At 38.7% G+C, this 15076-nt stretch overlaps 1 protein-coding gene and 1 long non-coding RNA gene across 8 annotated transcripts; both read left to right on the forward strand.

Annotated features, from left to right (window-relative positions):
• The first annotated feature begins 5406 nt into the window (after window positions 1–5406).
• Window positions 5407–5845, forward strand: LOC114544828. Its single transcript, XR_003690637.1, has 3 exons — window positions 5407–5446; window positions 5647–5722; window positions 5805–5845. It is a non-coding gene; the product is annotated as an uncharacterized LOC114544828 (long non-coding RNA).
• A 507-nt stretch (window positions 5846–6352) lies between these two features.
• Window positions 6353–13488, forward strand: LOC114544829 (calcium/calmodulin-dependent protein kinase type II delta chain-like). 7 transcript variants are annotated; one of them, XR_003690641.1, is made up of 4 exons: window positions 6353–6474; window positions 6624–6794; window positions 7140–7220; window positions 13454–13488. XR_003690641.1 is itself a non-coding variant. In XM_028563328.1 (3 exons), exons 1-3 carry the CDS (start codon window positions 6527–6529, stop codon window positions 7215–7217), a joined length of 261 nt encoding a protein of 86 aa, XP_028419129.1. In that variant the 5' UTR covers window positions 6465–6526; the 3' UTR covers window positions 7218–7357. The 7 variants fall into 7 exon arrangements, 2 of the variants coding, with proteins under 2 accessions (XP_028419129.1, XP_028419130.1); XR_003690639.1 differs by lacking the exon at window positions 13454–13488 and adding an exon at window positions 12785–12824; XR_003690640.1 differs by lacking the exon at window positions 13454–13488 and adding an exon at window positions 9939–9978.
• Window positions 13489–15076: the final 1588 nt, after the last annotated feature.

A 15076-nucleotide genomic window follows, 5' to 3' on the forward strand; every position in this document is an offset into this window, starting at 1 on the left:
TCTCGACTTCGTAACCTGGCTGAAACGTGTGAGTTTGAGAATATTGATGATGTTATTGCCGATCAAATTCTGGCTAATTGTAGCTCTAATAGACTGAAAGAAAAGATTCTTCGTGAAGAAAAAGCGGATTTGACCTTCATCTTAAAGCAAGGTCGTATTTTGGAATGCTCAAAACAACAAGCAGCTCGTATTGGTACCAACAGCCCTACAACTCCTGAGATCAGTGCCATTCAAGCAACACCTGCAAATCGCCCGCTAACAAGTAATGACCACCGACAACAGCCTAGAGGATATTGTAGAAATTGTGGTGAAACATGGCCCCATGCTCCCTCCAAGCCGTGCCCAGCATTTGGTAAATCCTGCCGTTCCTGTGGAAAGCAAAATCATTTTGCTCGAGTCTGCCGCAGTCGGCCCCAAAATCGCAACACCCAACGCCAAGGCCAGCAGCGTCCAAGACGTAAACAACTGAACCAAATCTCTGAAGACATCGTATCTGATGATGAGGAGGGATATATTTTTGCAACCAATACTGACGGGGAACATGCTAATGTGATCTCCAGGCCTCAGCTTCCCGTTGTCATCAATGGTGTTGAAATTGTGATGATGATCGATTCGGGAGCATCAGTGAACATCCTCGACAAGGCAGCATATGAGCAAATAGTTACGCAGAATGATCATATTCAGTTGCAAAAGACGTCGACACGAATTTATGCCTATGGTGCAGCAGAACCTCTTGCCCTACTCGGAAAGTTTCAAGCCACTATTGAAACCTTATCAAGCAAAACCAATGGTTCATTTTACGTAGTTGATGGCTTCCATGGCTCCATCCTTAGCCATGACACTTCAGTCGCCTTGGGATTAATTTCAGTCCCACATTCCATCAACACAGTCAGTGCTCAAAAATCCCTACCGCAGTTATTGGAAGAATACCAGGATATCTTCCATGGAATCGGCAAGCTCAAAGATTTCCAATTCCAAATATATAGACCCAGATGTAAAGCCTGTTGCCCAGCTGCCACGTCGTATACCTTTTCATATCCGAAAGCAAGTAGAGCAAGAAATCGAGAGCTTGGAACAGCAAGGCATCATTGAGGCGGTTGACGGCCCCACACCATGGGTTTCACCTGTAGTGGCAGTCCCAAAAACCAGCAACCCCAAGGAAATCCGTCTTTGTGTTGACCTCCGTCAACCAAACAAAGCTGTCCAACGCCAGCGCCATCCCACACCTACCATCGAGGAAGTCACAAACGATTTGAATGGGGCAAGTGTTTTTTCCAAACTCGACCTTCGTTCTGGATACCATCAAATTGAGCTTACACCTGCCTCCCGGTACCTCACCACATTTACCACGCATAAGGGCCTCCGCCAATATACCCGTCTCCTTTTTGGTTTGGCCTCAGCCTCGGAAGTTTTCCAACAAGTTATTCAACAGGCACTACAGGGAATCCCAGGCGTGAAAAACATTTCAGACGACATTATTGTGTTTGGGCGTACGCAAGAAGAACACGATGCTGCTCTAGCCGATACCTTTCAACGTCTGCGGGAAAAAGGTCTAACCCTCAACGGGTCCAAGTGTGTTTACAACAAGCAGAATCTGGCTTTCTTTGGGTATGTGTTTTCTGCAAAAGGCATGTCTGCGGATCCCAAGAAGATTGCTGCTATCTGTGATGCCACCCCTCCCACGAATCCGTCAGAAGTCCGAAGTTTCCTTGGGTTAACCGGATTTTGTTCCCGTTTTATTCCGAATTACGCCACATTGACGGAGCCGTTGAAACACTTGACCAGAAAGGAGTGCGTTGGAACTGGGGGGTTCAGCAGAACAAGTCTTTTCTCGCTTTAAAAGAGTGTTTGACCAGCAACCGCACGATGGCTTATTTTGATCCTAGCAAGCGCACGATTGCCACGTTTGATGCAAGCCCCTTCGGACTGGGTGCCGTGCTAACGCAAGTTGACGCAGACGGACAGGAACGCTCTGTTGCATATGCAAGTCGTACGCTTAGCGATGTAGAACGACGATACTCGCAGACCGAACGTGAAGCACTAGCCATCGTTTGGGGTTGTGAGCGGTTTCATTTATACCTCTATGGTTCTCAGTTTGAAATCGTCACAGACCACAAGCCACTTGAAACCATTTTTAACAATCCCGCCTCTAACCCTCCAGCCCGCATCCAACGCTGGGCTTTGAGACTTCAACCGTACACCTTCACCGTGAAATACAGGCCCGGACCGCTGAACATTGCTGATTATCTATCACGCCATCCTTCGCGTTCCCAGACAACGAGAGAGCGGAAGATTGCTGAAGAGTATGTGAATTATCTGGTCGGCCATGCTATACCCAAAGCTATGACTCTAGAAGAAGTTAACAGTGCATCAAAAGCTGACCCTATTTTCCAACGCCTTCGTCAGGCAATTACCACGGACGTTTGGCCAAACAATGATCCTGACCTTACCCCATTCAACAAAGTCAAGTTCGAGCTCACTGTTGCAACGGATTCCGACATCATCCTTCGGGGAACACGCGTAGTCCTCCCAAAATGTCTTCAATTGCGAGCAGTCAAACTTGCGCACGAGTCCCACCAAGGCATTGTAAAACACAAGCAGCTCCTTCGAGAAAAGGTATGGTACCCTGGCATTGACAAGGACGTCAAGACAGAGATCGATGATTGCATCCCATGTCAAGCAACAAGCCAAAATGTGACACCAGAACCCCTCCAAATGACGACCTTACCAACGGCGCCGTGGAGCCAAGTTTCAACCGATTTTGTGGCCCTTTCCCATCCGGTGACTACTTGCTAGTTGTCATTGACGATTACTCTCGGTATCCGGAGGTGGAAGTTCTTCGATCTACCTCCGCTGAAGCGACTATTCCGAAGTTAGATAGAATCTTTGCTACGCATGGGATTCCGGATGTTATGAAGTCTGATAACGGCCCCCCATTTAGTGGTCACGAATTCGCCAAGTATGCTAAAGAGAAAGGTTTTCAACACCGTAGAATTACACCACTATGGCCAGCTGCTAACGGCGAAGCTGAACGTTTTATGCGTACACTAAGCAAAGCCATCAAAACAAGCTCAATCGAAGGAAAGAATTGGAAGAAAGATCTACAACAGTTTCTCCTGCAGTACCGAGCTACGCCGCACTCGACTACCGGGAAGTCGCCGGCGGAGCTTTTGTTTGGTAGGAAAATCAAAACTAAACTGCCTGCAGTGCTCGTGCCACCTCTCGATGATGCAGAAATGCGTTCCAAAGACCGACAAGGGAAGAAGAAGATGAAAACCTATTCCGACCGTCGGAATCACCACAACCTAGCCGCGTTTGTGTAGGTGATATGGTATTGATAAAACAGAAGCGAAAGAATAAGTTGTCCTCACGCTATAATCCTAAACCTGCACTTGTCACCAGGAAGAAAGGAACATTAGTGACCGTACAGAAAACAGATGGATCAACACTAAGCAGAAATTCCTCTCATCTTAAGAAAGTTACAAAACGGGCAGCAGAGCAGTGGGCAAACATTCCTAACGACAGTGGAGAGGATGATGATGATGATGACGATGGGAGCAACGGGAACAATGTAGAACTTCAAAACGCAGGTCAGGAACAGCGAGGTCAAAACCAACGACCAGCAAGAGAAAGGCGGCGTCCGAACTATCTTGGTGACTATGTGATGTATTAAAGCTAACATCTGAAACAACTTTAACATTAATAATAATTTGTTTTGTTGTGTTATGGTTACAGTTCGATAAAAGGGAGAGATGTAGTGTTGTTGCATGTTATAGCACAACGTATATGATGTTAGATATAGGACAAGAGCGCGGGCTCAGAGGACGTACAAAAAACGTAGAAGAACACACGCTTGGTTGTAGTAGAAATAAGTATTACGAGTTACGTGAATAAAGTATATTTATCTTGTGCAAAAGACAAACTCTACAAGGTATAGCCTCTATTCCATCCGCAGGACCAGAGTTGTATTTTAGCAACATTCTCAGATTCATCTTAAAACTTGTGATTTTATAATCCTCTATATACTAGCCATCTGTAAATAGTTCAATTGAGACTAACAAGCATACTCCATAAGTAATTTATAATCATTATTGTTGGCATAGCATCATCCAACAGCAATGGCATTACTTGCGAGAATAATGTTCGTATTAAAGTAGTTATAGTTTTTAATGTCTAAAATATACAAGAAAGTTTAAATGCGAGATTTCCTGTTCATAATTTTTGGTTCATAAACAATTATGTAATAAATTTGAATACGATTTTCACAGCCTGCTGGTTTGCTCTATTACCTTGAAAGCCCTGACGAAGTAAGAAATCTTTGAAAACTTTTTTGCGAGGGCCATTATTTACATAAACCCATTGAGGTGATTCTGACTAACCAATCGTATTCATGACTAAGTGGTATCAACTGCTTTGGTAACTAAACTCCATCATTCATCCTTAAACTGTGCCAACTGCCCCACTGAGGAAATAATTAAATGGTAATTCATTCAGAAGTGTAAAACCTTTTTGTAAAGAAACAATTTTGTTGGAAAGTTTTTATCTTTCCTTCAGCCACCAGAGACTGAAGAAGATCGTTTATCAATTCGTGACAATGTAAAGCTTGCAGAAGTACGTTTTAAATCAACAATCGTGTTCCAAAATTTCATAATGCATGCTTGCATGTACGTATAAGCCTGTTATTTCACGTGCTATACTTGTTTCTTAGAGCTCTGGAAAAACGAGGGGAACGTTGAGGAATCAACTTGAAGGATATCTCTCGCATTGGAGACAAAAATAGGATTCAAATCCAGGAAAGATGTGAGAATTTAAATCCAGTTTTTTTATTACAAGTAAGTGTTCGTATTAAGAAAATGGGAAAATGTTTTAGTCGTTTGAAAGATGAAAAAGCAATGATATTTAAGCGGATCTTTTTTACAGATTCAGTCAAGATCTGACAGCGTACAACCTGATTTGGAATTACAAGGTGAGTCTCGAAGTTAAGGTTAGTTTCCGTTGAAAATATAGGATATGGAAATGTAATGGAGGATTTCCTGTCGCTATGAGTATAACAAGACAAATTCAATAGTCCTGACCTCTTTCTCTAAACTGTTCTCGTAAAAGAGTATGAAACAATTTCTTATGTTTTCAATGTGACAGACGCGAGAGGAACTTCTGGGGCACTCGAATCTGATTTGCACGCATTTGCAATGGAAAAAGATCTGAGTGGAAACGTTGTCTTTTGGAATCACCTTTAGTTTGAAGTCCTGTATGAATGTTTAGCTGATGAACTGAAACAGGTTAGTGATAAGCCTAACTGCTCTAGCTTTTTAACAGTTCTTCATAAAGCGTCCCCCCCTTATTCCTCGATAGGAATCAAACTCAGTAACGTATCTCTGCTATCAGGTGACTATTATTTGAGAGTCTTGTTGGAACAAAACGACGAGGAGACGCCGATAACAAATGTGTGAGTCCACGACATTTATCTATCAGGGTTTGCAAATATTCAAACTACTTTCCATGTGCTTTTCTGTCTGGCTTCCCCCTATTCTCTATATTGCTGCACAGTTCACGCAATGTTATTTGTCCTGCAGAATGTAGTAGAGAAGTATAGAATCATGGATGAAACCATTCAAGATTCGATCGACTTTTCTATTTTGTTTTCAGGCTCGAGTTGTCTAACGATCTGTATCACTGATTCCTATTGACAACTAAACCAACTATGAAAGCAATGTGCCTTCAGGTGAGGATGTCGTTTAGCGGGAATGTAGCCATGTGTAGCCTTCGAAGAATGAATTAAACAAATTGGAATATTTCATTCACAGGCGATGACTAAAGTTTATGGAAAATATCACGAAGAGATTGGAGCTTTTAATGACACCAAGCTAAGGATCATCTGTTATTGATCCAGTGTTACTGCAGGAGCCTGAACTAAACTAACTTTATTCATACTGTTTCGTATTTTTAGCATTTACATGAAAATGGCATCACTAACAGGGATTGGAAGGTAAGCACGCCCTAATTTATTTTCACTGTCTTTATATCCTAAACTTTAACGACCATAATTTAACTTTTTCTTCTTTAGCCAGAAAATGTTTTATTGTGTTCCTCGTATGATGAAACGCTTATAAAGGTTTGTGTCGGTTGTGTATTGAACTTGTGTTTAAATTGCCCTTTAAATTGTCTTTGAAGAAACCATTCGATGTGACCATTGCCAGCAAATCCTGGAAGTCACTATAATCTCAATTCCGATTTTTTTCCGTGATTTCGTTTTACGAAAGCAGAGCGCATTCTGCAAACGTTTTAGGTTCAGTTATTTCTCATTGTTACAGATCTCAATGATAACAATTAATTTTTTAGATCAAATTCCTATATGGAAACACTCTGTGGTACACCAAGTTACCTCGCTACCAAAATGTTAATCCCGTAGCCTGAAGAACGATCCTACAAGAAATCGTGTGACTGCTGGAGCCTGGGAGTTATACTATATGTTTGGTATGCCATATACTTCAGTTTACTCAAATTCACGTAGTGAACACGATTTGTAATGAAGCTGGAGGTAGCTTAACCTCATTTCAAAATTGGAGTACGTCAATGAAAAGTTAACGTGTTTTAGACTTTCCGGATCTTCTTTATTTTCAAAGCAGGCAAATAACCCATTGGAGAAACAAGTCAAAGAAGGGTCGTATAAATTTCCGAACAACCTCTGGAAGAATGTTAGCAGTGAAGCTAAGGATCTTATAACAAAACTGCTTACTGTTGGTCACAGAAAATGCATCACGGTTTCAGAAGCTCTGGAACATCCTTGGATGAAGGTGATGATGAAATTACTAACCGCCTTATAACACCCCGCATCTAAGATTTTTCAAAATCGGCTGACCTTTTTCGTCTGAAGTCCCAGCTTTTTCGAATTGTTAGAATTAGTTTGGTTGAAGTTTAGAACTGATACAGCTATCCAGCATAAATAAAGTCAGTTTAGTTCAGGTTTCCTCCTGTAGTAACACTGGATCAATACGGGATGACCCCTACTGGACCTCCATGAAGGACAATTTAGAACTGACAGAACTATACGGTATAAATAAAATTAGTTCAGTTAGGAGAAAGCTTTTAAAAGTGTTAGATTGATCCACGATTTAACAAGTTTTTTTTGTCTTTTGTAGGATAAAGAAATGATAGAAAAAGCAGAAAAAATGATAAAACCGACCGTGGATGGAAGATCAATGTCTCCGCCCTTATAAAAGGTATGTTGAAAACTACGATACTTGTCCCGTTCTTCCGTCCAATGACCCTTATTTTCAACTCGCAATTGCAATGAAACATTACATGTTTGCAAGTTACATCGAAATTTAACCAGCTTTCCGAAACAATCTCAAGGCGCTGTTACACTACGCAACTTTCCTTGCAAATTGCAAAACCATTCTACTCCTGAGGCATCTAAAGTTGTCAAATACGAACATCTATTACGATCTGCTAACGTTTCCTTAGTATTTCGAACACTCTTTAAAATTAACATCTTTCGGAATTATAATTGCATTGCAAGTTGTAAGGAAAATTGCATATTGTATAGTAGCGCCTTCAGTAAAGTTAAAACTCACCGTGCAATGAAACATTGCATGTCGGCAAGTTAAAAGGCAGAAAATAACTGTCACCGTACATGGTGAAGACTGGCCGACGGTCACGTTCGGCAGACGAGGCTCTGCGAGCAAATAAAATACTCAGTGGCGAAGCCAGCACGACAGTTTAGCAGCATGACTGAAAATGCTTCATGTAAGATCACATCACTAGTTATTCCGATAAATAAAAGAACAGGGGCCGGTTGTTCGAAAGGTGGATAAGTCGCTATCCAACGGATAACTCACTATCCAACGGATAAGTTTTATCCAGCGTGTGATTTGGGTTGCACGAAGCTTGTATAACTTTAACCAGAGGATAAAAATCGCTATCTACCGGATAAATTTATCCAAGGTCCGGAGGTGGTTTAAATCCACTATCCAGTGGATAAATTCAAAGATACAAGGTAACACTGTAAACATTTATATAAAATAGGACAAAAATGCAATATTCCTCTTACTGTGTTTCAACAAACTAATACACATCATGATTGTATTCACTATATATTAAAAATGTTTTCGAAGTGCAATTTGTCGCAGCAGCGTTTCACGTTGCCTACACATTCCGTTCGACCGGCGATTTTTTGGACATCCTCGCATTTATAACAGGTGGTAAATTTACTATACGCTTCTAATCAGTTTATAAACGCGAATATGCAAAGAAAGATTCAACCTATTCCAAGGAAACTTGCTAATATCTAAGTAATTTCATTCACGAACATTAAAATAGTGTTTCTAAATTTGCTATGGGACCGAAAGGCAAAGCGTTGCAAGGTCAAGGAATAAAATTGCAATGTGTTTAATTAATAAAATCACTATGATGTGAAGTGCAAAGTTCGAGCAAATCACTTGTTCAAGTCTTTTCCATTCAGTAACTATACTCGAGAATTCGTAATGATTATGAATTCAATGTTGTAAATGCTTAGCAACAGCTGACGTTGTGGTACGAAATTTCAGAATAATCCTGTTTTCTTCTGGTAAATTTTAACTTATATATTGGATAGCTATCCACTTCACTATCCACGCTTCCTGCAACGCGTTTTTATCCAATGGATAACTATCCAGATTTATCCGTTGGATAGGACTTATCCGTTGGATAAGTTATCCATCTTTCGAACAACCGGCCCCAGTTCCATACCTATACTTTTGTACGTGTGAAACTTTTCGCTTGATTTTCCTTTAATTGTGAGAATCCGACCGTGCAGCAAACATTGAAATAAAGCGATAACACTAAACTTGATTGTGATAGCCCTGAGTATATACCGCTATAATAGCTTTGTTCCTCATAATGATATGCTGGATTCCTCGTCCAGGTATAACTTCTAAAACACGCCTTATTTTTACTTGTATTCCAATGCACCTAAGTTAGTAAAAAACCTGACAAACCCGCTGGTAGGGTGTAAAGAATTTATTTCTAAATCAAAAACTCGCTCTTACATAAGCCACTTATTGAAAAATTTTCGCTATATATTTCAGTCAGATGGATCTCTCAGTCATTTCTCATTCCTTAGTGAACAAATAGTATTTCAGTGAATTGCTAGAACATACCTGAAAAACAGCTATAAACTTCAATTCTCAAAGATATGTTGCATACCATGTCTTTGGATGAATGCGGATGTAAAGCGCGGTTACAGTTGGTGATAGGACATTTTCCACCAGCGAGTCTCTAATGAAATGAATAATTTGTTAAACAATTAATCTTAATCACACATTAAAAGTTATATATGACCGCATGGAAATGATGTGATGCATATAACGTGACAGGGTAATCTGTAGAAGCCTTGCTTATTAATCCAGCTAACCCTGACTAGTCCATTTATTTTGTAATGATCGAATTTTTGCCCGTCGGAACTACAGGACACAGAATAGGTCTTCACCCACTAATTATAATCACGACGACTTTGAGTGAAATCGCTCCGACAAACATCTTTCTTGCCAATGCATTTGGTCCTGGTTATTTTTCCGTGCAGACCAGGAAGCTGCCTCATTTAAGCGACCATGTCCTGTCGACTTATCCGCATTCCCAACACTTGTTGCTATTATCTGGGATGTTATGTGTCTTCAGTACGTGGGCCAATAATTAGTATCAATTATCTTCTGGCACCAAAACACCATCGAACAATCATCAACAAAAATGAAATGATAATGCATATAATTTTGCTATACACGGCTCCTCCAGAATTGAAACCAGTCGAGGTACAGCGTTATTTCCATTGATTTTGTGAAATCTTTACTTGGGGGTTAACATCGAATTTTATCACATTCCCATATAGGGGAATTACTGAATAAAAAAATAATGTCCAACAGTCCTAATATGACATAATAATAAACTGAACATATACCATGTAGCCTGCAATATTTACCTTGCTTGGTATGTCAGTCCATCAAATCCATGTATGGCACAGCGATGGATGGAGGTGTAGTCAGTGATAAGAGAAAGGTAATAATTGTTAGCAACTCCTGGGTTGCCATACTTTATTTGATCTAAAATTGAAACACAAGGAACAAGTAAATTATTATATTATTGTCCAGGGTTGTGAGGCTATCAGCATTGTGATATCCCAGATTCATGCGTACCGCTACCATGGGACAACATTCCTTAGCCAACAAATAGTATTTCAGTGAATTGCCAGAACATACCTGAAGAACCGCCATAAACTTCAATTCTCAAAGATATTTTGCCGTACCAATTCGACTCTATATGCCATAGAATCTACAATTGAGATTACAAAACATAACTATCACACAATTGAAACTATAATTGTATATGAATCACAAGGGCCTATACAGTATAGTAACAGCATGTATTTTTGACTTCTATAACACAAGAATATACAGAACAAAATGCAGGTTGTTTTCTTTCATATTCACATAATACCCCCCCCTGACAGTTACATATATATTGGTAAATGCAATTACATAATAGGAAAGGGAGAAAAAAAATCTATTTTTTATAACACCAGTGAAATATTGTGTACGCATAATACTTAGCGCTATGACCCATGCTGTCATGCTTCCATCACCAGATATCATGAAATCATCTTGGTTTTTTAATGTTGAAATTAATCCGTTTAATTTAAAAAGCACAAAAATACCACCAAAATATAGCTGGAAAATTTCTAATCAAGAAATTAATCAATATTGCTGTTAACCTGACACTGCAGTGCAGCTCTAAAAATCATATCAAATTACTCAGGATTACAAAATGGAAATATAACTCGCCTTTGGAATTTCGTTATTTTCTTAGTTATTTTTTATCCTGTCGTCTTTTAACCGTTACATATAAACTGTAAAGGCATTAGTTATCTTTTCTGATAGGATTTAAGTCAGGATGGGCAGAAAAACTCGAAAAATATAGATTTTTTTATTTGTTATTGTGTATAGTGAGGCGTTGCTCAGCCGCATGCACAAGTGGTTGTCGCGTGAGGTTAGAGGTGTCAAAAACGTAATGTTGCCTACCCCGTGGGGGTAAAATAAGCCCAGAAATCGATTTCTGGGTAAAATTGTCCCTAGAGGTCATAATTGTCAAATTTTCGATAATATGGTGATAATTATATGCACATTTTCGGGTTTCCGTTTGTAAACACATTAGTTGGAAATATCACTACAAATCGCCAAAGCAACTGTATTTCGAGTAAAATATATGAAAATATTGATCCCAATGTAAGCTACAAATATTTGGAGGTTTTTAGGCGAGATTTTTGGAAGGCTTTGCGTATTTTTGCTTCTCTAACATTCAATTTAAAAAGTACAAGTTCTGCAATAAATATCTTGGCTTATAGGAAAGCTTTTGAAATGAACTAAAGTTATACAAATAGGTAAATGTTTTTTCTTTAAGATAATACAATTTCTAGTTGAATTGATAAAACACTTCCAGATAAAACCGAAATTATCTGTGTGCGCCGTTTACGACCGGACAGCAATGAGTTTAGTGGTCTCATATTTATTAAAATGGGTGAAGTATTCGCAGAGTAATCACAAGTTTAAATGAGCTTACCACTTTGAAATATCCTCTGATCGGACGTCTAACTGAGAGGATCCCTTAAACATCGAGAATACTTCATTAACAAGTGCCGCATTCTGTCCTGTTTGAGAAGGTACAAGAACTTCATCTTGGGTATTGGTTACTCTTTGCTCCGTTGGAAGTTCCATTCTGTTGTATGAGGACAACACTTGTAGTTGGTGTGATGAAAGGATGCAGATTGTCCGTTGGATGTTGTGCTTTTGTATTTGAGACGGACCACATTAGATATCAGCGCGAAATTGACACATTCATGGGATTCGAACCCATGAACTCCTAAAAAGGAGTATCCGCAAAATGTGTTCTTTGTGTGGCCAGGAAAAAGAGAGAGCTACAGGGCTTCTCCCAAACCGACTGGCAGACAATACGAAACGTAGAGGACAAGACAGTACAACACAACACACAACACAAAACACACAACCGACGACACAACATCCAACAACCCACAACCCACTAACTCTGTAGCTGAAACGACAAAAAATATGGTGAGTTGTTCCTAGAAAATTAAGCATCACAATTAGCATGAAGGCAATTGCTGGCTGGGGTTTAACTGACGGCATGGATATGGGGTGGCTTCTTAGGGTTGGATACTGAAACTAAACTACGATCGTCTTTGTCTGAAAAACACAAAAAAAAATTATTAGTAGCTCCCTAGAAAACGAAAAGCAAAACACAGTTAGACAAGCAGTGAGCCGTGTTTCCAGATACGGGGACAGAGATTCTTAGCTAACAGCGGGGCCACGGGGTCTACTTCTATTTAAAAAATTAATTATACATACCTTGATCCTACCTAAAGAAAGAACTCACTTACCTGAGAAAAACGGTCGCAGACGGCTCTGTTTTATAGCCTGTAGGCTCTTGCATAATTCAGCAAAATTAAGACAACTTGATTGGTTATTTCTGTACACAGGTCAATTTGTCATTGGTCAATTTTTGTACTCCACGATTGGTTCAATAAAAACCAATCAGATTGGTTAATCTATATTCAAAATTTGATACCGTTTCTTTGATATTTGCAAGGTGATTGCACAACAAATGTTCGATTTCACACGTTTTGGAGCATATTCCAAGCCAATGTATCACAGTATGAGTGTATTTGTTCGATTATTTCTCTCATGAAGTTCACAAGAAATTACAGTTCAATCATTATTAAAAGGCTTTATTCCCCTACCAGCTTTAGAACCCCATCGAACAGGAAAGTCGGAATTTAAAAGGCAAGTAAATCTTTCAAACTGTTGTAGCACTTGAATTCTGTGGTACATTTAACTACTGAACCTTTCAGAATATTGTAGAATTGGGCATGGCATGGAATAATAGTAAATATAGCAAACTGACAAATTCGCAAATGTAGTAAATTTCAAGGCTAAATATTGCAAATTCCAGTGGAAATACGGCGTTTTACCGCCATGCATACATAGCTATTCACAGCTACGATATTCACGTGTTGTATATATTCAATATTACACATCAAAGCGGCCTAATTCTTTGGATATTGCCCAAATGCAAACGAAAACCGGTTGCAGTGGTTTAGCTCACATATTCAGGATTATTTTGATATCTTTAGCGTCAAAATCAAGCCTTTAGAAGATTTTTGCCCATTTTTTATATAAACATACCTGATGATATGAATTATCGCATCACCGGCAATAATATTTCACAATAATAAAAATTTCGGGCCAAAAGCGAAAATCTGACCTAGGTCCGATTCGAGCTTGCCTTAAGCACGTGATTAGCAATGATTATCGCTTAGAACTTATAAAATGCTCTTTCTTTGATTTTTTTGCACATACTACACCAAGAATTACTCAGAATTAAAACAGAATGATAACATGTCAAATTCTAGACATTTTGAAGACAACAGAGACCAAAAAAGCGAAAAAATATAGAATTTCCAAAATATATTTGCAATGGGTGAGTAATTTCAGATAACAAAGCAAGCTATTATTTTAATTCTTATTTTCACGTATAATACAAATGCAGGTTATAACTATATGCTGGTTGGAATATACTATTCAAAGAATCGTTTTAACCGCTATCGTTTACTGGTATTCCGGGGTCTTTAGCCCAAATACTTGCTGAGATATTTAATGTTTTTCTTCTGTGCGACAATATTGTCAGGAGTAATAGCCTAATAGGGACCAGACGGGAATTAGATATTATAGTACTTGTATATAATAATTGTAGGAAAAAAATATTCCCTGTGATATATCTTCATAGGAAAAAGTATCAAAACGGATTATTTTCAACATTAAAAAACCAAGATTATCTGATGATCTGGTGATGGCAGGCATGACAGCATGGTTCTTAGTGCCAACTACTTCGCAGGGCCACGTGTTATGCCTACACCATATTTTTCTGTACAGTTCCATCATTCATTTTACACTGATGTTATATAATTTTTTTTTTATTCTTTTCCTATTATGTAATTGCAGAACGAATATTCAATATATTAGTGTACCACATAAAAACTCATTATGACAATGGCTATCGGACGTCTATTGCATCGGAGATACGACTTGTGGTAAGCCAAATTCAATGTTATTTCTTGCGATTTTTCTATGATGTCTTACATTGTTTTTTTTAAAGATTCTTCAATGTTTTCTCAGTCTGCGAGCTGACAACGTCAAGGCCTTGTGCAAGACAAAAGTGGAAAAGTCAAATTCACTTCGTATGTTAATTGTTCTGAAAGGAAAACGTTGGTTAATGATGATAGTGCAAGGCATGTCAGGTATTCTGCTTCCAAAATTCCTTTTCTTGTTAGTGTAATACATTCTCATTTTTGTTTTAGTTCTGCAGAAGATAAGACAACCGGGATTGTTTCACTGCCTTACAGCGAGGCGATGAATGTTATTCCTGTGTGCTTACAACAGGTAAACTTTTCTATCATAATATATCATCTGGCATTAAGTTTCGATTGAAGTTCAACTTTCTTCATTTTCTAGAAATTGGAATGGGAGGTGTTGGATGTTGTTCTGAGAAACTTTCCGGAGGCACTGCAAGATAAAAACTTGATACATTCTCGAAAGCACTACTTACGTTCAATATGTACAGTGTTATCTAAAATGGTAAGGGATGTAAAGTTGTGCACTTTTCACACTAAAATCATGAACTAAAAATTTTACTTTGCATTCAGGTTTGAAATTATGATTTTCTTCCTGGATTATTTCGTGTTCCTCATGATATGCGCCGACCTCATTTGTACGCTAGAATTTTTCCAGTACGGTTCTTATCATTCAGTTTTTTGCATCTATCATAATATCTTACCATAACTATACCAAAACCATACCATACCATAACCATAACCATACCACATCATATCATATAATCATATCATATAATCATATCATATAATCATATCATACCATAACTAACCATAACCAAATCATACCATACGATAACCATATCATACCATACCATACGATAACCATATAATCCCAAAATTATATCACACCATACCATACCATGA

Source organism: Dendronephthya gigantea, unplaced genomic scaffold, assembly GCF_004324835.1.
Source record: "Dendronephthya gigantea isolate DGI-Jeju-01 unplaced genomic scaffold, DenGig_1.0 000974F, whole genome shotgun sequence".
Lineage (NCBI taxonomy): Eukaryota > Metazoa > Cnidaria > Anthozoa > Malacalcyonacea > Nephtheidae > Dendronephthya > Dendronephthya gigantea.

Coding starts and splice junctions, on each gene's coding strand:
- LOC114544829 (XM_028563328.1), top strand. Junction 6,795..7,139: donor TGGAACATCCTTGGATGAAG/GTGATGATGAAA, acceptor TGTCTTTTGTAG/GATAAAGAAATGATAGAAAA.